The sequence below is a fragment of the Cervus elaphus genome, chromosome 15, assembly GCF_910594005.1.
Source record: "Cervus elaphus chromosome 15, mCerEla1.1, whole genome shotgun sequence".
Taxonomy (NCBI): domain Eukaryota; kingdom Metazoa; phylum Chordata; class Mammalia; order Artiodactyla; family Cervidae; genus Cervus; species Cervus elaphus.
In genome coordinates, this window is record NC_057829.1 from 13,513,851 (window position 1) to 13,537,093 (window position 23,243).

The following is a 23,243-nucleotide window of genomic DNA, read 5'->3' on the forward strand; positions in this document are numbered from 1 at the left end:
GAAAAAGCACAGGCTTCAAGTCAAAGTCAGACCTTGGCCCTGCTGCTCTTTAATTTTGTGGTCTTAGGGAAATTGGCTGAATCTCAGATTCTTCGTCTGTAAAATAGGAACACAGCTTCTACATGTGCTTATTGTGAGGTGAGGAGTAAAGAGATTTCTTGCCCAGCAAACTGATAACGAAGGTGCCCAGCAGATAATGGTGCGCCATCCAAGTTCCTCTCCTCTTCCTCCTTTGCCTCCCTGTACTCAGAGGAGTCTCAATAGAGCACCCTGCCCTAAGAAACGGTTCATGAAGATCGTGCAGTTCCTGGGACACTGTGGATTTGATATAATCCTCTGAGGCCTGGGCTTACTTCATCATCCCCAGCAAGATGCCAGCCAGTGATGATTCTTACACCTAGAATATTCCATTCTTTTCTCAATGCAAGTGCTCTTCTCTTAGGTTTTTTTTTTCCCTTGTAGCAGTCCATTATGCGGAGAACACTTATGTCGTTTGTATTACTTGAAGCATAATTGAGGTTGAGACTTTTATTTTTTACCCTTATGATAATAATTTATTAAGTAAATACAGTAAATTGTTTACCTTAAACAGTTAATTAACTTTTTAAAACCTATGATGTTCCGGATCTTAATTTTCCTTTAGTTTCGGGACCTCTTGCTTTCTTTCTGACTGTTACTTAAGTCAAGGAGGGGAAATGCACATAGGGTCAAAGTTTGTCCTGTTTCTGTTTTTCACACCTACCTGGAGAGACAGGATGTGGTATCCTTTCATGAGTTAACTTTCACTTAATACTTTGTCGACAGCTGGCATTTTGTGTTGAGTTACATGCTCATATATCTTGCAGGTGGAAACATTTTATCAATGAAATCCTTTTTCAGCTTTTACTCAGGCCCATCTCTAATGAAAGTGTTAAGGATATTAAAAAACCTTTGGTAACTGGCAGCAAAGATCTTTCTATAACCCAAGGAAATTGCGAAGACCAAGCAAGTGGCCCTTCTGAAACAAAGCCCATCGTCACCATTTCCAGCACTCAACTTGTCTATGTGGTCACAGACCTGGACAGGCTTCAGGAGCAGGTGAGCCTGTGTTGCAGAGGATTCTAAGTGTGGGGTTCAGTGTTCTCACTGTCTGGCCTCATGGGGTTTAGACTTGTGGGCCCAGGGCCCCTGAGAGAGAGCATCCTTTCCCTCCCTCTGGCGTTGCTTCCGCCCCCTGACTGGCACGCTCTCCTCCTCGGTTAGCGGCCTGTTTTCTCACTGTCTGGCCTCATGGGGTTTAGACTTGTGGGCCCAGGCCCCTGAAAGAGAGCATCCTTTTACCTCCCTCTGGCATTGCCTCCGGCCCCCTGACTGGCATGCTCTCCTCCTCGGGTAGCAGCCTGTCTACCGCGTGCCTGCCTGGAGCCCCGGCTTCCCCTGAGCAGTGACGCCACACACCAGGGCAAGCCAGGCCCTGGTTAGCTCAGCTCACTCTGTGGAGCCACGGTCTTTAATGGGTTGGATTCTAATTGTTTCTAGTCTACTTACCCAGTACTTATCCTTTAAAAGTGCTGAACTATTAAAACGTCTTCCTATGTCCTCCACATAGGTTTCATGTTCTTACTTTTACCATTAACAGAACTTTGTTTAAGAACAGAATGTGTTTAAGTGCTGTGATACATAATTCTGCTTTTTTCAGGTTTAAGTGTTTTGTGGTGCTTGGACAAATACTGTATGTGTTGAGCAAAAACATGGTCTTTATCATAAGGTTTTTTTTGGTATTGAGGGGAGCTACAGAATAGTGTTAATAGCCATGAAAATATGATTTTCCATGTTGCTGAATTATTTTCTAGTGAAAGCATTAATTAAGAATTTTGTTTCCTTCCAATGAAAGTTACTGAAAGTTCCGAGTTTAGTTTTATTATTAATTGATAACATTCTAGAGTTGTAGGTGCATATAGAATTGCCTCTTCCTTTGATTAATAAAAAGTAACTGAATATATAAAGTGCATATTTATTTCAGCTTCCAGAACTCTTAGAAACAATCAAGCCAAAACTTGAAGTGATGGGCTTTAAGAATTTTTCTTCCATCTCAGGTAAAAATGAATCTTTAGATTCAGCAAATCTTTGAATAAGAAATAACTTAAAATAGAATTTTAGAGACTAGGATATATTTAATTAACAGTTTTCTCTAGTTGTAAATCCTTGGTTGTTTCTGTATTCTGTTCTGTGATTTTTAACTTCTCTGAATGAGATATTTTAATTCTAATGATTTGATTTAGTTTATTGTATACTCTCTTTAGGCCTGAGCCTGAATAGAGTGATAAAACACATCTTTCCATCTCTGCAGCAGCCCTGGAGGACTCCCAGCTGTCTTTGTCTGCCTGTGTACCCGCCTTGAGTGAGAAAATCACCCAGGACTTAAGTGAGTCTTGCTTTAGTCACCTGAAAAGTGCCCTGGAGGTTCCCAGGCTGTACCGAAGAACCAATAAGGTCAGTGCACTCATTGAAAAGCATTTTGAGGTGGGGAAATATGTATCAGGAAGGCAGAGATGGAAGAAGTGGTTAAGTGAGAACAGAAATGGATTTTCCAGGGGAGAATCCATCTTGTTCAGTTGTGAGAAGGAGGCTTCTCAGTAGATGTCCAGGGCCTCGGCACAAACATAATGTAGGTAGTTGGACTTGGGCAGTATGGACTTTGGGCCTTAAGGGAGAATAGTATTTTCAAAGAAAGCATTTTAATAAAATATTTTAAGTCCTGCCCTTCTTTTGGGTTTCATATTCTATATTTGAGAAGATCTGAATTTACCTTATTTCTTTCATATTGCCATTGGAAGTACCTGCTTCTGTCTTTTACTGGATATGGTATAAAAAAGTTACATTAAAAGCTATTAAAGGTATTTATAAGGTGAAAAATTGAGCTTATACTGGTATTCAAAGTCAAATTCTCCTTTGTCTTCACTTTCTAGAATAGGAATTGGGGAATTTGTTTTTAGCAGTGTTTTAGTTTTTCTCTTGAACTGTCATTTTCAAGTGTTTATATTCATTTCATTCTTGCTAGTTCGTATTTTCCTTCTAATTTTCTTTTCTCCTGGTTGTAAAGTTGGATTTTAATTTACAACTAAAATTATTCTCAGGACCTGTGAAAATGTCCTGCAGCATTGTGCTATTTTGGAATATCCCTGGAGTTTCTACACGCACACCCAGTGTGGGGCCTGGTGTGCTATTGGTGTTACTTTTCCCACCCAGCCCCTGCTCTGGATGCGGGGAGTGGCTGAGCTGCGTCCTGAGACAAGCTGAGCTCATCTCTGTGACTTTTCTCCTTTTCCTTTTAACATGTAGGCCATATAGCAGAATTTCCACTTCTGGGAACATCAGCAAGAGTATCTACTCTCCTGATGTTCTGGTCTGAAGTGGGAGAAACAGACCTATTTTAGTTTGCCAAATTCATTACTTTTCCTTTAGGAATCTGCCAGCTTTCCCTTTTTCATCAGCAGGGTGTTGTTATATTTACCAAGTACTTGCCTCGTGGGTCAGACACCGTACTAAACACTTTATACTGTCATTTGTCCTGTGAAGTGAGTGCCAGTGTCATTATTTACAGGTGAAGAAACCAAAATTAAGAAAAGTCCTAGATCCTCACTTCTTAAATGGTGGTCTGTTAAACAGCAGCAAATGGGTCACCAGTCGGAGCTTGTTATAAATGCATGGTCTCAAAAGTTGGCCCCACTCACCTCCTGCCCAGTACACACACACAAAATCAGACCTAGAATTAACGAAGTGGCCAGGTGATTTGTGTGAACACAAGGTTAGGGAACCTGAGTCCAGTCAGCTCCGGGCATCGTCCTCTGTGGCTCCCTCTTGGTCTCCAGGGTCTTTCTGTAGACAGCACTTGTGTGTGTCTCAAAACTGGTATGTTGGTAATGTCCTTTTGAACGTGAGGTTTGAGTACTTACTTTCTCCTTTTCTGGCCTCTTTAACCTCTACCAACATTATCCCAGGAGGTGCCAGTGACAGCCTCCTCTTACGTGGACAGCGCTCTGAAGCCATTGTACCAGCTTCAGAGCAGGCACAAGGACAAGCTCAAGCAAGCCACGATTCAGCAATGGTTAGAAGCCGCTCTCTCTGAGAGCACACATAAGTAAGTAACTTACAAGCAGACTATTCTGGACTTTCTTAGAAAAGTCCTAAGTCAGAGACCACTGGGACCGGCACAGTTGTCTTCTATGGCCTATCTCTGGACAGGGCTCCATGTGGGCACCCAGTCTCCCCATCTGTGCTCACTGCACGCCAGCCAAGGCTCTGCCTGGCCTGCAGCCACGCCAGCCCTGCCTCATAGCTCACACACCGTTTGGCACCCAGGCGTACTCCACAGTCCCCCTGCGCGCTGCATTTGACTGTCCTTAACGTCACTTCGTGTGGGAGTGTCTGCAGGTCTAGGCACACTTTCTCCTTTCAGGTCCGTCCTTCTCAACTCTGCCGGTCCATAGCGGCTCCAGTCACGCCACGTCATCAGCAGACTTGCACTGGGTAGACCAGGGTAATGAAGGAAGCAAACGTGTTCATTGTGGAGTGTGATTACAGCTCTTACAGGATTGCTGTCAAATCCTCAGGCTGATGAAATTAGAGGAGGTCTTCAGTCTGGTTGAATGCCTCTTCAGTTCTAATTCAACCAACTGTTTTCCCCAAATCCAGCATTGAGTTACATCAAAATATTTTATTTGATTTTGTTGTTGAGTTTTAATTATTAATTTTGCAATAACATTTTGTTTCTTTCTACTGCTTATGAACTAAGCAGCATTTGTGAGTTAATTTAGAACACAGCAGCGAGTTATAGTGCGATTTCTGTGGGCAAATGTATTATAAATGCCAGGTAACCAGTTGTAAATAAAATTTTGAAATATAGCTCATTTATAATTTGGAAATCATTTTGAAGGCAGTTAGTTTTGTTTAAAATTTTTGAAATACTTTTACTCTTTAAAAAAGATGAGCTGTTCCTAGAACTGATTGTAAATGAATTTGTTACTTACATTTGAGAAATGAGCTGCTGTTCAGCCTTGATATAGGAAAGACTTTGGCCTGTGATTTCTCTTAGTGTTCAGGACGGACATTTTAGACAAAATTCATATACATAGTTCTTAAATTCTGAGGGAATACAATGCTAGAGAGTCAAGACCCTATTTTTCTTTCAGTCTTAAACAGTATTTACTATGGCTGATCTTTTATTGGAATTGAAATTTTAACTAAAAAAATCCGTTTTTTGGTTCACAAAGCTCGTGGATATGTTCGGTACTGCGTCTCTTTGACCGCTGTCTTATGTTCAAGGTACTATGAGACCGTGTCGGATGTCCTGAACGCTGTGAGGAAGATGGAGGAGAGCCTGAAGCGGCTCAAACAGGCCAGGAGAGCCACTCCCGCCAGCCCAGCTGGGCTCAGTGGCGGCGGCATGAGTGATGATGACAAGATCCGACTGCAGTTGGCCTTGGACGTTGCATATTTAGGAGAGCAGGTGACCCGAGCGCCGCTGCCCTTCCAAGGGGCCTGACTGCATTCCAAGGGCCCAGCAGGCACCCGGCAATGCCCCTGAGCCCAGAGATACTGGGAGGGACCAAAAGTTCATTCCCGGTGCTAGAAAAGAGGACCAGGGCCCCAGACACTTGAAGGAAGAGGATGTGCACCTAGGGAATATGAGAAGGAAAAAGCAGACTTTCTGAGGTCCAGTGAATTGCTATTCTCTTGGCTTGCTGGCATTCATGTTCCCAAAGCTGCTGGGACATGAGCCCATAGGCGGAGATGGTGTCCTTTTGGTCCAGAGCCTGAAACGTGCTTGACGTGGCATTGGTGCTGGGCGGCTGAGGGTCCTTTGAGATATTTGTTAGTTTGGCTTTAGAATAACTAGAGAAGCATTGGGCCATTGATGTCTCTGTGCGGTGCTTGAGAACTCGTCTCAGCACAGTTTCTTTGTCTCCCTGCCTGCGTTTTTTAGGTTTTCTATAAAACACAAATTTTGGTGTCACACAGTGGATGGGTGGACATCCACGTAGGTACCATCACCTATGGGCAAGTGTGGATCCTATGCAGGGCCTTCCATCCTTACTGAGTGTCAAACTTTTGAATGTTCAGAAACTGGCTTTCTCAACTGCTTAGGTTTTCTGTAGCAATAAATCCTCAAGAAAGACCTTTTTAAAATTTATTTATTTATTTTTGGCTGCACTGGGTCTTTGTTGCTGCTCATGGGCTTTCCCTCGTTGTGGCAAGCGGAGCTACTCTTGGTTGTAGTACATACTTCTCAGATTGTGGCTTCTCTTGTTGCAGAGCACAGGTTCTAAGGCATGTGGTGCTTCAGTAGTTGTGGCACTTCAGTGGTTGTGGCACGTGGGCTTAGTTGCTCTGTGGCATGTGGAATCTCCCTGGATCAGAGATTGAACCCATGTCCCTTGCATTGGCAGGCAGATTGTTAACCACTGGGCCACCAGCACGACCTTTTTGCTAGAGAAAAAGTGATATCATGACATTCCCATCAAAAGATGCTTGGTTTTCTAGTCACTCTTTCTTATGGCTCAATGTCATCACTGAAAAATCCAGATTTTTCCATTTTCAGGTGAATTTACAGGGATATCCTGGCAGAAAGTCTTATTACCTTCTTCTGTTTACTTACTCTATTTCACAAGAGAAACTTAAAGTCTTTTTATGGGCAAAAAAGTTGGTCATAGACAAATGAAGAGCAAATGAGCAAAAGAACAGGGAGATGGGTTCCTCGCGGCCCCCAGAGCAGCCACAGCGCGCCAGCAGCGACCGTGCCGCGGGTCTGGGGTCTCCCGGGCCCCGCTGTGCGTGTGTGCACGTGTGCTGGGTGGCGGTGTGAATGAAGGGTGACGCGCACTGTGCTGCATCTCTGTTGCCACATGGTTGCTGTGCCAGAGTTGTTTCTAAGAAAAGGCTGTTAATGATATGCTGAGAGAGTAAGACCTCAGGCAAGTCGTTTCTGAGAATTCGGCACGTAGAAAGTTCCTTTTCTTAGTGTGAGTTTTCTCTTCCAGCCTATAAGAGAGGCTCTTATCCTGGTGGGAGAATGATTTAGTGAACGGAGATAAATTGACATGGACTTCTTAGAATGACCTCCAGAAGTAAATGTTATAATAAGTACACTTTTTTACTTCATTTATTTGAAAGTAAAAAATTATTCTACCAGTCTTCGGGAAACTGCCTTTTTCTGGTTTAGTGGAGGGTGAGGTGAGGGTGGATATCTTGTTTTCTTTGTAAGAGTCTCTTCCATGTTCAGCTAACTTGATTCATTCCCTTTACAGATAGAAAAGATGGGCCTGCGAACAAAGGACATAAGAAGTTTTCCGGCTCTCGCAGAGCTCGTTGCTGCTGCCAAGGACCAGGCACCTGCGGACCAGCCTTAAGCGTCTTGGAGTAGAGCCCAGGGGAAGGTTGGACCTCACGCCTGCAGGGAAGAAAGCGGCTCTGTTCTCTCTCAGGCTGCGACACGGACGCGCGTCCACTGGTTCCCAAAAGCGCGCCAGGGCAGCTTCCCTCAGCGTCTTTGGGTCTTCTTTCACCCAAAAAGAATACAAAAGCCTTTTTCCATTGTATGGAAGATAATTTTAAGATGTTTGAAACTTTCTACTATAGTTTACAGAGCAAATTATTTTATTTTTATTGTAAATCTTAGCGTGGAAGAGATGATTTCTAAAATATGATTGAAGTAAATACATGTATGTCTGAATATAAAAAGTCAGCTTTCTGGCCCTGCAGTTAGAAGGGACTGGCTGCAGAGGGGTGGCTACACTGTACAAACACCCTTCTCCCTGATGACTCTGACTTTCTAGACGGGGCTACACAGGTGGCTTTCCATTCTCCCACTAGGTGTTCAGAACAGTCCTCATCACCCAGACCTCTGTCAACAGCAAGAAGCAGCAGGGGGATCAGTTTCCTAATAAAAGAGCCTGCCAAAGCGTATGCACCTCTTATTTGTGAATTCAGCACAGTCAGATACCACGTCCCCTGTCCTTTGCACCTGTAGGTTCTGTCTGTCATGGAGTGCCCTTCAGGTATGTGGCAGATCTGGGCTGTGGGAGGGTGACCCAACACACCTTCCCACTGAAGGCAGCAGGGCCCCTTCCTGGCAACCTGCTCCTGCGTGTGGGAGAAGGGGGAGAGTCGGGAGTGTTGGGAGGTGGCACTGCAAGCATGTGGGTGCTTTGTTCGCTCCCATATTCACACATAGGTGCAGAGCGCATGTGCGTGGCTTTGGCTCTGCCCCTTCAGCCCAACACTGACAAGAGAGCAGGTGCACCTCCTGTCTGGGTTAACTGGAGGGGGAGAGGAAGAAAAAGTGACAGGGAAGGAAGAGAGCCGGCCTGGGAGCTGGCAGGAGTGACGAGATGGAACTGGAGAAGCGGGAGGGAGAGAGGAGCGGGGCCCCAGAGAGCAGTGAGCACTGCAGGCAGGGCACGGGCCCTGTCCAGGCTGCCAGCCTCCAGCGGGGCGTGCTCTGGCGTCTCTGCTCTCTGTTAGAGAACAGGCACTCTCATCTTAGCAGGGAGGGCCCTGCCCTTGGATAGATGTGTGTCTTAATTTTAGGAAGCTGGTCAGAGGAACAACACCGAGCGAGACAGCAGGAGGGATTCGCCCTCAGGGTGTGAGCCCTCGTCTGAGGAGCCAGCTCACCAGGCCAGGCTGTGCGTCCTTGTGTGGTGCCGGGCTTGTGGGCAGCAGGGGCAGGACAGGGGTGAGAGGTGGGTGTGCAGTGCAGAGCTGCTGAGCTGGCACCTGCAGACCGAGCGGGACCCTGGTCGCCCTGGGACTCCAGGTCCGGCGCTGGGGTGCCTGGCACACGCACCTCGGATCTGGAGAAGCTAAGGGAACAGGCCTGTGGTGCCCACAGCCTCATGCTCCAAGTGAGCCTGTAACAGCATAGCAGAGTGCGTGGCACACGCTGCATCGCCACATCTTCAAGTCACACATGTTCCCTGAGGCCACGCCGAGCTCTCCACCAGCACATCCTTCCCTGGCAACTGTGCCGTCCAGCCTTGGGCGGAGGTGGGCTCCAGCACTGTCTCTGGCCACTTTACCTCTCTTGTTTCTGAATGTGGTGGACAGCAATCAGGTGTATCAGCCCCTCCATCGCCAGCACTGCTCTTCCCAATCTGCAGAAGAGGAGACAGAAATTAAGGAGTGAAATGAGTAAGAGATTTGGGATCTGATGACGTTCTTCATGGGGCCTTGAGCTGAGTGCCCCTGGCTGTCCTCAGGCCAGGGCTCATGCCCACCAGGAATATCAGATTGAAGGTAACCGTGGCTGCTAGATGATGACCTGATCTACTGGATAAGCACTTTGCAACCCCAAGAAGACATAGGATTTGCTGTGGAAATATTGAAGAGAAATCTCTACAATTAATATTTTTGTGTTGAATAATCTACAACATGCTGCTATTGTGTCCTGACCCAAATTTCCTTTTGTCAGTATAAAAGAGCTCCGCAACAAGGACAGAGAGTCCATTAGTCTGCCAGTTGCTTTCTGAAATAAAGTCAAAAACACCAACATTCCTCTTCCTCCCGCTGCCATGGTAGTTCCAGGTCTATGCAGACAACTTCAGAACCACAGGTATGACTCAGGATAACTTGTCCGGCTGGGTCCCCTCACCCAGCACAAAGCTGGACTTTCAGTGGGCCCCTCACAAATATATGTCAAATGAAGAAAGGCGTTTCCTGGGAGGATATTTTTTGGCAAGTAGCTCTCAATCCAGTAATCATAATATTTTGAAAATAACCATTTTTTTGCTTGAAGTTGTCTGAGAAATTACAGAAGACACTACAAAGGTTATGTTTCTGGTTTGAACATGTGTCCCCTTGAGATCCTAAATCCAAGTGGTGGGGCCTGACTGGCTGTGGCCACATTCCCTTCTAGAAGCCTGTGTTTGGAAGGGAGCTTTTGAGCATCACTTAAAGCAGTGCTCCCTAAACTCTAGTGTGATCCCTGGGCCTCTCGTAAAGATACACATCCTGACTCAGGAGGTCTGGGTAAGGCCTGAGCGCCTGCATTTCTCACAGGCTCCCAGGGCAGTGCTCCCACGAGACTCTGCGGGAAGGTCCTGTCCTTGCCTTTCGAGCTTCTTGGGGCTGTGCTCACAATTTGCACTGTGGCCCTGAGTCACATATCCTTTCTCCTCTTCCAGTCTCTTTGTTCCTCCCTCTCACAAGGATGGTTGTGGCTGCACTGACGGCTCCCCAACATCCAGGAGCGCCTCATCTCAAGGCCTTCAATCACATCTGCAAACCCCCTTTGCCACCTAAGATCATGTTCATGGATGTTAGGGACTGGGGCCTGCGTGTCTTTGGGTGCCACTATTCAGCTTGCCACAGTTGCCCACAGGTAGGCACCCCGATCCCTGCTGTAATTCTGTGGAACAGGACTTCTAGATAGGGTGGGGGTCATGAACTCTGTATGGACTAAGGTCCATTGATGTAATGGTGGTTATTATTCATTTATTCACTCAAGCGTTCTGTGTCCTATTTTACAAATTAGGATGGGGAGGCCCAGAGAGGTGAAATAACTGGATCTGGGTTAGTAAGTGTTGGAGCTGGACTTCCTGCCAGCCCGCTGTCTCTAGACCCTTTGCTCCTAAGCAATTCCATGCTGCCTTCTGTGCCCGGTGCTGCAGACTAGAAGCCTCTGAGGCCCACAGAGGTGGGAAGGACAGCCATCTCCCCTGACGTCGAAACTAGGCAGAGGGTTTTTGGCTGTAGAAGGGGCACTTGGGTGTGTATGGAGAGGGCCTGAGATGCTGGCCTTGGTCCAGGTGCAGACCCTGCCTCCATCCACACAGCTCCCTCTGGACGAGCCAGGGCAGACTGGGCAGCTCCTACAAGCAGACCGCAGATACCACCCGTTTCCACCCCTCAAGCCTCCCAGCTCCCCTGTCCTCCCTCCCCTGCTCCTTGACCCTTGTGATAGTGGCTACACTGCAAGCCTACTTAGTCCTCTGAGTATTCAGGGACGGGAGGGAGAGAATGTGCTTTCTGTTCATTTCACAGTTAGGGGAAAACAGCACGGGCCCACCTCCTTCCCAAGATTTAGAAGGCGGGGTCTGCACTGAGGGAGACATGTGCCCATGTTCATGGGTGAAGATTTCTTTCTCCGTCTTCTGATTCCAAGCACAGTGTCAACAGCACTCCAGGGGGTGTTCAGGAGGACGAGTGACAGCTATCCCCCGCCCAGTTTTGCCCAGTGGGGTCTGTGCAGCTGGTCACCACCACCCAGAACTTCTCCAGACAAGGCTGAGGACAGCCTGTGCCTTCCATGAAAGCCCCATGCAAACAGGGCTCCAGTACAGCCTGCTAGCTACCTCACACATATTTGTCCTGCTGCTGCCAAGTGAAAGAATTTTTCTTTTTTGTTTATTGTTGCAAGACATTTATTAATAACACAGGGATAATCAGCCAGGGATTACGGATTAACATACATTCAGACACATGTGTTTTTTTCATAATGTGTTTTTCAGAAACCGCAAGTATCGGGAAGGAAAAACAGAAACCCAGAGAAAGGAAGGCACTGGGGGACCACTTGCAGGTCATCGTCACCGTCAATAAGCCAAAGGTAAGCCTGGGGCAATGAGAAAGGGGTGTTTTAATTTTGGTGCCCAGTTTTGTCCTCAGTGAAAAAGGAAACCATTTTTGGTTTCACAGTCAAGCTGATGTGTTCAAACTCTTATCAGGAGCAGTGGCCTGTGCAAAACGGGCTCATGGCGCTGCATCCACCACCCCCCCCCAAAGGCTGCTCACTGTACACAGGGCTCGTTTCCTGAGCGGAGCGGCTGCCCGCAGCTCCCGGTGGACTCCGTGGAAGAGAACGGGGACGTGTAACGACACCGGTGGTGACACATGGGTGGCGGCCTCACTCTGCACTCAGCGGGTTAGACACGCGGCCCAGGAAGTGTAGGGCGGCTGAGTTTCTCTCCAAGACAGCCAACAGGAACGGGCTGTTGAGGGTCACCTCCAAGGCCTCTGGCCCGGCCGGCTGTGGGACGGACTCTGGGGCCTGCTCTCCATCTGCTTTTAGTTCAAAAAGGACGCTGTTCAGCACCTGCAAAGCAGTGAGCCTGGGGGTCACTCCTGAATTCCGGGCCCCAGGGGGTGCCCTTCTCCAGCCTGCCCACTCTCACTTGACCCAGCTCACGTGATGCAATGGCTCTTCTCCAAAGTGTCCCTCAAACCCACCCATCTTCACCTTCCCCTGCTGTCCCGGGCAGACAGAGTCTTTGGCCCCTGGACCATGGCCCACCAGGGCTTGCTTCCTCTCTCTGCTAACAGCACAGAGGGCTCCGAGGCCAGGACTGTGAGCCACCCCCCACTTCTCACCCTCCCAGCATTAAGGCTCTTCTCAGCCATGGGGTTGCATCACCCCTGTGCTCCTGGGACAGTCCGTCCACTGCTGTGTGCTTCCCTGAAGCCAGGAGCTGAGTGCCAGGGCCGGTAGCCAGCCTAAAGGCTCTGCTCTCCAGGCCCTAGTCCTGACCCTGCTGTAGGCTCTGGAGAGGCCCCAAGGCGAGGCCTGGCTGCGCAGAGCCACGAACACATGCAGGGGAGGGTTTTGCTGCTCTCCAGCTGTCCCTGGGAAGACCCGGAGAGCGCTGCTCACTTCTCCCCCACCCTGGGCCAATGGCCTCCTGGCCATGCGCTCACGCCTCTCCATCCTAACTGCCTCTCCCCAACCCCCCAGCCCACCCCCTCGGTGAAGCCTCCTCTATGTCCCTCTTGCCCGTGCGTCCCACTCCACGAACATACAGAACCCACGGCAGGCACGGATAGCACCCGCCCAGTACCTTTCCAACTCTAAGGTTGGCATCGCTGATCTTGCCCAGGTTTGCCTCGGCGCCCAGCAGGGTAGGCAGCTTGGCCTGGGCAAGCAGGTCCTGCAGGTCATAGGACGCTTTCAGTGTCAGCTGGGGCATGGTGAGGTGGATGGCCCTGGGGAGATGACGCATGGTTACCAAGGGTGTCTCATAGTGTGAGGCGCTGGCGCACGCTGGCCTCACAGAAGACCTGGGAAGCGGTGCTCCTGAACGAGGAACTTTCGCCATGCTCACTCAGCTAGGTGTCTTGGGAAAACTTTCAGCGATAAATACACTGACAAGCTTTCATTTTCTTTAAATACTATGAGAGGGAGGTACAAAATTCAACAGTGGAGCTCTCTGAGGGATTGATGTGAACAGTTGTCAGTTCTGCCTTCTGTTCCTTTTTTAGGTTGGTTGCATTGAAAGCGTGCTCAGTGGGTAATTCTAAAATGCTATCCTCTAAAATAATGTCATGTCTTATTACTTCCCAGAGCAGTGCTGAGCTCCCCGTGGGAGGGGGAGGGGAGGGGCAGGCACGAGGTCAGCCTCTGTGTGGGCACGTCACTTACATCAGCTCAGTTCACCTCCACACAGAAGCCCTGCCTGCCTTGGGTATTGATGTCATGTTGATAAACACTTAAGCATTGCTCAGGTGATCGATTTTATGTGACATGTCTATCACAATTGTTTTTTACACGACTTAAAAAGTGTTGACCTCAGGAGGCCCCCTGTGCCCTTAGTGCCTGTCTCAGAGCAGGGGGCCCATTGAATGCGGGCCTCCCAACCCTGCAGGTAAGTGTCTGCACAAGGGAAAATGGCTTCCTCCTCCCCTACCTCTCCTGCACCCAGAGAGAGGAGATAAAAAGAGCTGAGTCCATGACTGCAGGGGGTGCTCGTGTGGGGGTGCTCAGGCCTCTACTCGCCTTTCCCACCTGCCCCCCTGCCTGCTGGGCGCCCAAGACTCAGCTGACACCGCGCCCTTCCCCCCCACACCCCCCCACTCCCTAGGCAGAATGGCCCCGCAGATCCCTGCTCTCCGGGATGGGGGGCAGCCCAGGAGGGTCCAAGCAGTTTCCTGGAGCCATACCGAGGAGAGAGATTCTTCATTCGGGTCAGGAAGTTGTGCTGGAAGGTGACGGCCTCCACCTTTCGCAGGTCGGGGGTGTGGTGTGGCTGGATGAGCAGCAGGTAGGTGTTGGCACTCAGGGGCACGCGGGTCACGGAGAGGTTGTTCTGGCTGTCGCTCCAGTAGTGGAAGGTCCCGGTGCCAGAGAGCATGGGGACCGACACTGAGGTGGTGTTGTCCACCCAGAACTCCTTGAGCCCTGGCAGCAGGGAGAACCCCTTCATCTTTCCTGGGGACCCAGCAGGAGACAGGAAGGGAAGCGTAAGGGAGAGGACGGGGCTCTGGCGGAGCAGAGGGGCAGGGCTGCCTCTAAAGCCTCCACCACCACCAAAGCCTCCTTCCTGCCTCTCCCTCCCCCTGCCCCAGGCTGCTCTGCCCTTTCCTGGCCCCACAACTTCACCAGCCCCAGGGCACCCGACAGCCTTCCTCCTGCAGAATCCACGAACTGCCAGTGTTGAAATGTAGAACACACCAGGCCCCAACCTGAGGCCCACAGAGGAAAATCCTACCCCACTGTTAACAGACCAGGCAAACTCAGGCCCAGAGCTGTCCTGGCCCCAAGCCTGGGCTCTGCCATGCTCACTTTAAAAAACAAAAACACTATTTTTTAGAGAAGTTTTAGATTCACAGCAAAATTAAGACGAAAGTGCAGATATTTCCCATATACCCCCTACTCCTCAGCAACACACAGCCTCCCCCACCACCAACTCCATTAGATGGTCCATTTGTTAACACTGATGAACATCATCATCACCCAGAGTCCATGGTTCACATCAGAGTTCACTCCTGGACATTTTACAGGTTTAGACAAACACACAATGACGTATCCACCATTATGCTGTTGTACAGAATTGCTTCACATTTCTTAGTACCCCTCGCTGCTAGAGACCCAGGATGACCAGTGGATGTGAGCTGTGTAAAACCTTTGTGCTGGGCCTTGAGGGGAGGGGCAAGCCCTCTGTCACCTCCCACCCCTGCCAGCAGGCTGTGGCCTTGGGGTTGTGGAGCCGAGCTGCCAGCCAACTCAGCTGTTGTTGAGCAAATTCTTGAAAGCACTGTGACTTGGGCTGTCTCCATAGCAGCAGCTGGGCACACAAGCATATCCCCTCCCTCTGCAGTCTTCCTAGCCCCGTGAAAGGCCCATTTTGTGGTTGTTCCTGGGAGCACAAAGTGAAGTTGAGATTGAGCCCATCACAGAGTGGCCCCTGGGCACCTGGCACTTGGAGGTCTGAGCAGGGGTGACTTAAATGACTCAGGGCTCTGGTTCTCCGACGAGTGGGAGTAGGGAACTGGGGAAGGGAGCCCAGGTATTGTGAGACAGGAGTGGCAAGGTCCCCAGCCCCGCCTTGTCCTCTAGCCTGGGGTCCCTGTGTCTTCAGGCAAGTTCAGCTCCCAGGAGGGCTGCACACAAGAAGCTGGCCCACAGGAATGACAGGAGGCTTGTTAGTTTATAGGGAAAAAAGAACTAAATATTTTTTCCTTTAACTGAAAGGAAAAAAGAATGCTACCTCCAAAAAGATATGGGAGTCTGAAACGAGGGTAGCTGCGGCCTACTCTCGGCTCATCTCATCGCACAGCATGCTGTCCTCATCCAGAGATTAAGAACATTTTGACAGGTTAGGACAACAGGTGTGGCCCTTTCCTGGTGCCAGTGGCTCGCTCTGACTCTGCCTTTTGGGAAGCAGGCCTTTCTCAATGAGCTCTCCTCCTGGGCACCTGTTAGCGACTCTTGGCTCAGCCCAGGGGCCCCCTCGGTCCTACATGGGGTGCAGGCACTCTCAGCTACGTGGTTCCTGACTGGACTCTGCTCCCAAGACCTGTCAGTGCTGAGATCTGTGCGATCCTGGGCTGTCACCTTCCTCCTGCTCCCGGGAGCAGCCTGCTGCCTCTTCTTGGCAGCTTTTCAGACTTCCAGGTTATTGTCAGAGTAAGAAAGCAACTATGTTCTGTTCAACCTTCCTCTGTCTCCACAGTTCTGCCTTCTAGCGGCTGACGTCTTTGTCTCTCAGTTCCACTTGTTGCACTTATTGATGGGACCTCACACACAGCTTCCCTGGCCCACCCATCCATTCACAGAGCCTCAGAGTCTTGTTCCTGGAACCGTTTGCTGAGCAATTGCATAACCTTCCAACCACTCTTCCTGCCTCCAGCCCCCATAGCACAGGCCAGGGACCTCTGAGCAGAATGCCTGGCGCCCAGCTCCCGCCTACCCACAACTCCAACCTCCCATTAGCACATTCAGAGTCTCAAAATCTGGCCTTGACCCATCTCTCTGGCCTTGCCTAACACTGATCCCATTCTCTCACTCTGAGCTCAGGCCAAACAAAATCGCCCCTGTCCTGGTTTCTCGCCCTGACCTGTGCAGTCTTGCACCATTTCCCAGCCTTCCTTCTGTCCTCTCCCAGGCGACACCCCTCCCCGAGCACTCGGAGCCCCGGGCACCTGCACAAAGCACCTTGCCTTCAGCTCTGGGGCTGAGGCATTGGCCTGTGGGATCCAGCTTTCTGGTTAACCACAGTCAGCAAGCTGAGTCAGGGCTTGTGCAGTCTCCCTATTCTCCCCTCTGAGACACCAGCTCAGAGTCTTGCAAGTGATACATCCCCAATCATTATTTCCAAATGAATGAACAACTTGTGTGTTAGGCATTATTTAGGTAATAATCTCCCAATATCAAAATGACCCCAGCAAACAAACTGGTTATTTTTGCATGAGACAGTGAACTTCTCAAGGACAAGATCCCTTGACCTCAACAGACAGGAACCCATCCCTTCTGTGTGTGGAGCTGGGCCACACGATGTGTGTTTAGAATTCAGGACCCTGCTTGTGGCTCTGCCATCAGGCGTGGTCACTTTGTTTGTCTGAGTCTTTTTTGTCACTGGTAAACAAAGGCAATCATACCTCTTCACCGCCTCTCAAGGGGGTCCAATGCTGAAAGTAAAAGGATTCAGCATAGCAGCTACACATAGAAGGGTGGCAGATGGGGAGGCCAATGCTCAGATAATGCTCATCCAAGGAGCCCAGTGGGGCAGCCACTTGGTACTCTCTAAGGGTGGCCTCAGGTACTTGCTCATCTGCCCCCCTGCCCATCTCCAGGCATGGCCCTGCTCAGCTGATCTGAGATGCTGGACAGTGAGTTCATACAGACAGAGAACCACCACCCTCCTGCACTGGCCAGGGGCAGAGCCCTGCAGAGGGCTGGCCTTACCTTGGAAGTGGACGTAGGCATTGAAGAGCAGGGTGCTATCTGGGCTGACCGCTGTCAGGGGTTTGCCCATATTCCACCCCGTCACTGCCTGCATGAACCTGTTGATCTTCTCAGCAGCGAGGTTTGGGTCCGTGGACAAGTCTAGTGAGCGTGGGAGAGTGATGGGGGTGAAGGAAGAGAGGCCCTGCACAAAGGGCTGCTTCAGGCGCAGGCCAGGGGCTGTGAACAGGCCAACCACCGTGGACAGGAGCAGCCTGGCCTGACTGCTGGCCCCACCCTGGGCGACCAGAAGGCCCTGGATGGTCTGCAGGGAGGACAGGACCTTGTGGCCATCCAGCCGGGAGGTGCAATCCTGATCCTCCCCAGGGACGCCCAGGAATGCCTGTAGTCTGCTGGCCGTGGGGTCTAAGGCCCCCACATAGAAAGAGGTCAGGGTGCTGAAGAGGGCCACTGGGGAGAACACAGCCCCACTGGTCACACCCCATGTCTCACTCAGTATCTTGTACATGTGGAAGCCCATGAAGTTGAGCAGCAGCCCCACCTCCGAGGCCCGCAGCCGATCTTCAGCCTCTAGCTTCTCAGTGGCTCGAACCAGCTGTTCCCACAGGGCCTCTTCGTCCACTGCGGATGACTTGGACTGAATGGGTACAGGTGTGAAAGTCGGGTCTGGAGGTGTCTCCACATTGGGTTTCTCCAGCTGGTCACAGTTGCTCTTGCTATAGACGAGCAGGTGGAAGGGGTGTACATATACCCGGTCGCCAGCAGCCAGGCCAGCCCAGGCCAAGAGGCAAAGGACGGCAGCCCCTAGGCTCAGGCCAGCAGGAGCCATCTCTGACCGGGCACTTGCTTCTGCTATCCTGAAAGATTTTGTGAAGAGTTAAAGGGGATTATTACCTGTCTTCCAGCAATATTCCCTGCAACCAGTCAGCACATGAGACATCCATCCATGTCTCATAAATTTCAAAGAGAAGAAGTGGCTCAAAGCTCTGTGAAAGACATCTACAGGTATGCTCCAGTTGCAAGTACACTATCGTGGGCTGAGCTGTGCTTTTGTGAGGCTTTATTCTGGGGTAGGGTTTGGGTTTTATTTTGTTTAAATTTTAAAGTGGTAAGGGTGTCTAAATATTAAGACATTTGTAGATTTTAAAAATATGAAATGGGGTTATTCTTAATGTAAACACATGATTTCACAAAATATTGCAGGTGTTTTTTGTCAAGAATATGTAAGCAGCTGATATCATTTTTACCTTTGTTAATTAGTGGTATGATGCTTCAGTCATGTTTAACAAGAGTAATATGGAAGCATCTTAATTTATTTTTAAAGGAACACTTTGAGTAAAAACAAAGTATCATGATAGTTGTTATGCAAAAATTTAAAAATTCATATGTCAAAGTTGATGGAAGAAATTTTTACATACTGAAGTATGGAGAAGTCATTCTGGTTTATCCAAAATGGAGCTGGGTGGCCATTGTGGATGTTATTTCAGACATGTTCATATATCACTGAGAACTTGAATTTTCTGAACTGTATCAGACTCAAGACCATAGTCGCAGCTGCCAGCTGCAACCTTCTGGTCTCCAGGTCTCCCCTTGTAACTATGCAACCATTTTGAACCCGAACCAATCCTTGCTTAACAAACACCCTTACTTCTTGCCAGTTCCAGTCCTAATTCTTGACAAACAACTTACGTAATTTTGCAGTTTTTGCCTTCATAAGCCTCCTCTATTTTGTTGTCTGGTGGAACACAACTCAAGTGCTTCCTGAATCTGTGTCTCTCTGCGGTAGGCCTCAGTTTGGCTCAAATAGAACAGTTGTCTATTCTTATTATAGATTCTTTATTGATTATTTTTTTTTTTTATTGATTATTTTTGTTAACAAAGTCCTGACCCCTAGTGCCTCAAAATGTGACTGTATTTGGAGACAGTCTTTAAAGAGGTAATTTAGGTTAAATGAGGCCTTTAGGATGGGCATTAATCCAGTCTGACCGGTGTCCTTATAAGAAGAGGAGATCAGGACACAGAGGGAGAACCGCATGAAAATATAAGGAAAAGATGGCCAGGAGACCACCTGCAAGCCAAGGAAAGAAGCCTCAGAAGAAACCAACCCTGTCAACACCTTGTTCTTGAACTTCCAGCCTCCAGAATCATGAGAATACAGATTTCTTCTGTGTAAGACTCCAGTCTGTGGCTCTGTGGTGGCAGCCCGTAACAGCAATATGCCCACCTGTTCAAGGCTATAAATTTTCCCCAAAGAACAAAATGTGGGGCAGCAGGGGTCTTTGTGGGGCTCCAAGCCCTAGGGTAGGTGGTAAACTATTTTGGAATACAAGACCAACTCACACAGAGGTTTCTCCTCTGTTACAAATTAGCCTGACAAGAAAATAATCCAGCTGTGTGGGGAATGTTCCCTTATTTCCCCAGCTAAGGTGTATAATTTAGAATGGAGATCTCATATTGTTTGGCACGTGACAGTTCACAAAGCTCTTTCCCATAGATTATCCAGTCTAACGTGTCACATAAGCTAAGATTGTTTCACTTCTTTGCAGACACAGAAAGGGGAGTTCTGAGATACAGAGACACATCCCCAAGCTCATTTTACAGCAAGGATGTAACAGAGATCTGATTCCAACCTACTTTACTCTCGGAGGTTATTCTCCACCCCAGTGCTCACAGGACTCACCCAGAAAGCCTGAGAAACTATGACAATCTGAGTCTCACCTCCAGAGATGCTAATTAAGTGACCCTGGGAAGGGTCTGAGAAAGGGTTTTTAGTCTCCCAGTGGTCCTAACATGCAGCTGGAATAAAGCACCATAGACTCAACCTGGGGAAGCTGGGACATCCCTGCCTGTCTCAACCCCCTCACTAGCTCGCACCCACCCTGCAGAGTAGATCCCTGCAGGGCTCCAGGTCATCTGTGCCCAAGCCCATTCACAACAACCAAATTTCACTGGTCTGTGCCCAGTTCTCCCAGGAGGCGCCGAGGTGCATCAACAAGGTAGAACCTCTCCCTGCCTCACCCGGGGCAGGTGGGACCTCTGCCTCAGCCTCACTTCTAGCCAAGAGAACGGGCGTGGGCTGAGCTCCTGGGAGAAAAGGCTCCTGGGTCGGCTCTGCTGGCTTTTCCCACAATGGTTCTCACTGAGAGAATGAATATTCCCTTTATGGGTTCATTCAGTTCTAGCAGTTTTTATGTGACACCTCCTTCATTTTGAGGGAAGGGCAATGCTGTACCACCAGGTAACTGCTCAGCCTTCCCATTTCCCTCCTCTCTCCCCTGCCCTCCCAGAGCTGGCCTGGGCCTCCTTAGAGCCAATTCCAGGTTGCCTCGAAGCCTAGCTGGTTCCTACACCCCACGCATGCCCGGTCAGGTGCAGTGACTGCAGCTGCTTGGGGAGGGCATCTGGCTGACACGCGTTGTATACTCACTCTGCTCTAAGTGTCAAATTGCCAGGGGAACTCTGATCTCTGATCTTAACCCCCACCTACTCTCCTTCCAAGCTGTTTGACTCAACCCACTGTTCCCACAAAGAGTTATACAACACGGAAAAAAAGGACAGAAACTTCTCTCTTTATAGGCCTTCCTGTCAGGCAGGCCTAAGTTGCCCATTGACACCTCTCCAAGGGAAACTGGCGGGGCCTGAGTGTGGAGAATCCTTCAGGAACTGGCCTCAGGGTCCTGGGCTGGGGCCGTGCAGGTCATCGCAGCCGCCTCCCAGCTTCTTTCAGGCACAGGCACCATTTCGGGTGATTTACCAGGTAGAACAGAGGCTGTTGTTTGCCCTCAGCTGTGGTCTGTCCCATTGGCCTTGGTGCTAAGTCAGCACACAGCTTCCCAGCCCGACAGCCACACTTTGGGTTTTCTCCTCCACCTGCCTACACCTGGCCTCCCCCTTCACCAGCCTCTCCTTCAACCCTTCTTACATCTCAGGGCTTGTGCTTAAGGATAATGAGGACGGTAGCAAACACAAATGTACGGCTGGTCATGGTTTCAGTGACTTCAGGGGTCAAGTCTGAACCCTCACAGCAGCCCTACCTTCCTGTCTAGGCCTCCCCACCACTGATTTCGCACTTCGACTGGCCCTCCACGCCTGGCACTCTGAACTCACTCCTCCTGCCCTCCTTCTCTCTCCCTGTGGCACTAGTCACCTGAAACACTCTGATCACCGAGTTATACGTGTGTTTCTTATGTTTAGCATTTATCGCCTGTCTCCTTCCACATGAATGCAAATCCCTTGAGACTGAGGTCCTTGCTCTGTTTTGCTTACTGATGTGTCCCACATTCCTAAAAATACAATAAGTGGTGGCTAAATGATGCAGTCCTGCAGATGAAGAGAGAGGTTCAAAGACTTGCTCAAGATCACACAGCTGGTAAGAGACAGATCTAGTATTCGAACCCAGAGCCCCTGACTCCATACTCCATACACTTAAACACTGATCTATACTACTTTTGAACAAAAATCACAAGACTGTGTCTTTTTAGTTTATTCTGAAGTTTAGAAAGCACTGTCAGGTTGTATTAGCACTCTTATTTTATAGCATAGTTCCCGAGAAAGGGAGACCAGGTATTGCTGTTGGTTCCATTTTATAGACAAGCAAACCAAGGCTCAGGAGACAGAGTGATGAGCTTGACTGCTCGGACCTGGGCCTTGAACCCAGGACCAGAGCCAGCACTGCCTCAAAAGAGCAGCAGGAAAGTAGACCACTGCTGCCCTGATCCCTGTGGGGACGCAGCCCCAGGCTCACTGAGCCTGCCCTTCTCCCCAGCTCCACTGCCTGCACGAGCCTTGCTCAACCTCTGGCTGGAGAAGGACCCAGCGGACTCCTCCTGCACCGGCCCCCTGAGACCCAGTCTTGCTCAGAGAGAGCGGAGGACCCAGCCAGCCTGCCTGCTGCTGAAGGGAGCAGTCCCCCCGGTGAGACCCATGATACGCTCAGGGGAGGGACAGCCCATGCCTAGGGGAGAGGCACCCTCCGAGTCTGCAGTGGTAATGGCGCCAGCAGCCCAGGTCACCGCTGTCCCCTGGTTCCTGGGTGCAGTTTAGCCATAGGCTCCCAGCAGCTCTCCCCCACACCTGTCCGCCAGAGCGCCCAGCTTTCTCCTGCCAGCAAACAAGGCAGCCGCACAAAGAGAGCTGGGGAGGGGTGTATGTGGAGAGGGCTCCCACTCACCTTCCGCTCTCGTCCCCAAGACAGGGTGGCCTCTTCCCTTGGCTGGGCCACCGAGGCCCTATTTATGTCTGAGGGGTGGGGATGGAGCGGTTCCCAGACCGTCCTGTGCTCAGGCCGGGGGGAGGGTGTTTACATGACTTGGCCAGGCCGTGGGGGTGGGGGCCCCAGCAGCCTCCCAACTAGAGGGACAAATGCCAGGCCAGTCGACTCTTAGGATGGGCCTCCTTCCAGGAATCCAGGGTGATCGATGCACTGTTGCTGCTGACAGTGAACTGGTACACAGTCAAGTTACACATTTACTGAAGTCTGCTCGAGTTGGGGCTGCTGTTTTGGGACACGGGAGCTTCCCATGTGGGTTGAGATGTGTCTCTGCCCCCGGGTGTGATGGCCTGAGGTCAGCCACCCAAGCCTTGAGACTGAGCCCCCTTGGGGTGTGCTTCTGAGAGGCCTCAAGGACATGTGGGCTCATGGGCCCAGCAGGAAGGGGAAAGCCCTACTCAGGTAGCCTGGGGGTCACCTGAGCCGATGGCCTTGAGTGGTTCGGCAGTTGTCCAAATAGCCATTGGGTACCCACTCCATGTAGAGGCCACTGATGGAGATGGGGAGAAACACAACCCAGCAAAGCACATTCTAGAGAATTGTGACTTATCCGGGGAGAACACTAGACACCAACCGTAGGGAGATGGGAAGGTGCTCACAAATGCTTTCAGATTGTGAGACAGTTTAGTCTGTTAGAGCTGGAGAAGCTTTCAAAGTTCTGTCATTTGAGTCACACCATGAAGGATAAATAAGTTGGCTCTTTGAGGTTAAAGAAGGGCTTTTCAGAGGTAGAGGCTGATAAGATGATAACAGGTGGGAAACCGTGGGGCTTGCCTAAGGGTCACCCGCAGGCCCAGGGGCTGAGAGGGAGGTGCAGTGACA

The 23,243-nt window shown here is 50.0% G+C and overlaps 2 protein-coding genes across 7 annotated transcripts in view; one reads left to right on the forward strand and one right to left on the reverse strand.

Annotated features, from left to right (window-relative positions):
• The window catches only part of COG2 (component of oligomeric golgi complex 2), a 42,613-nt gene extending 34,669 nt beyond the window's left edge, over nucleotides 1-7,944 (forward strand). For 5 of the 6 annotated variants that reach the window (XM_043925875.1, XM_043925879.1, XM_043925878.1 and 2 more), the window contains 6 exons: nucleotides 880-1,077; nucleotides 2,003-2,075; nucleotides 2,330-2,472; nucleotides 3,981-4,120; nucleotides 5,305-5,488; nucleotides 7,287-7,944. In XM_043925875.1, coding sequence (XP_043781810.1) covers nucleotides 880-1,077; nucleotides 2,003-2,075; nucleotides 2,330-2,472; nucleotides 3,981-4,120; nucleotides 5,305-5,488; nucleotides 7,287-7,388 — 840 coding nt within the window. In that variant the 3' untranslated portion in view covers nucleotides 7,389-7,944. The remainder of the gene's footprint in view (nucleotides 1-879; nucleotides 1,078-2,002; nucleotides 2,076-2,329; nucleotides 2,473-3,980; nucleotides 4,121-5,304; nucleotides 5,489-7,286) is intronic. The other variant, XM_043925876.1, reaches the window with a different exon arrangement.
• A 3,440-nt stretch (nucleotides 7,945-11,384) lies between these two features.
• On the reverse strand, nucleotides 11,385-22,440 carry AGT (angiotensinogen). The gene is made up of 5 exons (XM_043925675.1): nucleotides 22,323-22,440; nucleotides 17,153-18,009; nucleotides 13,909-14,176; nucleotides 12,810-12,954; nucleotides 11,385-12,070 (listed from the first exon to the last, which is right to left on the reverse strand). The coding sequence occupies exons 2-5, from the start codon at nucleotides 17,979-17,981 to the stop codon at nucleotides 11,882-11,884; spliced, it is 1,431 nt and encodes a 476-aa protein (XP_043781610.1). The 5' UTR covers nucleotides 17,982-18,009; nucleotides 22,323-22,440; the 3' UTR covers nucleotides 11,385-11,881.
• Between the last annotated feature and the right edge of the window lie 803 nt (nucleotides 22,441-23,243).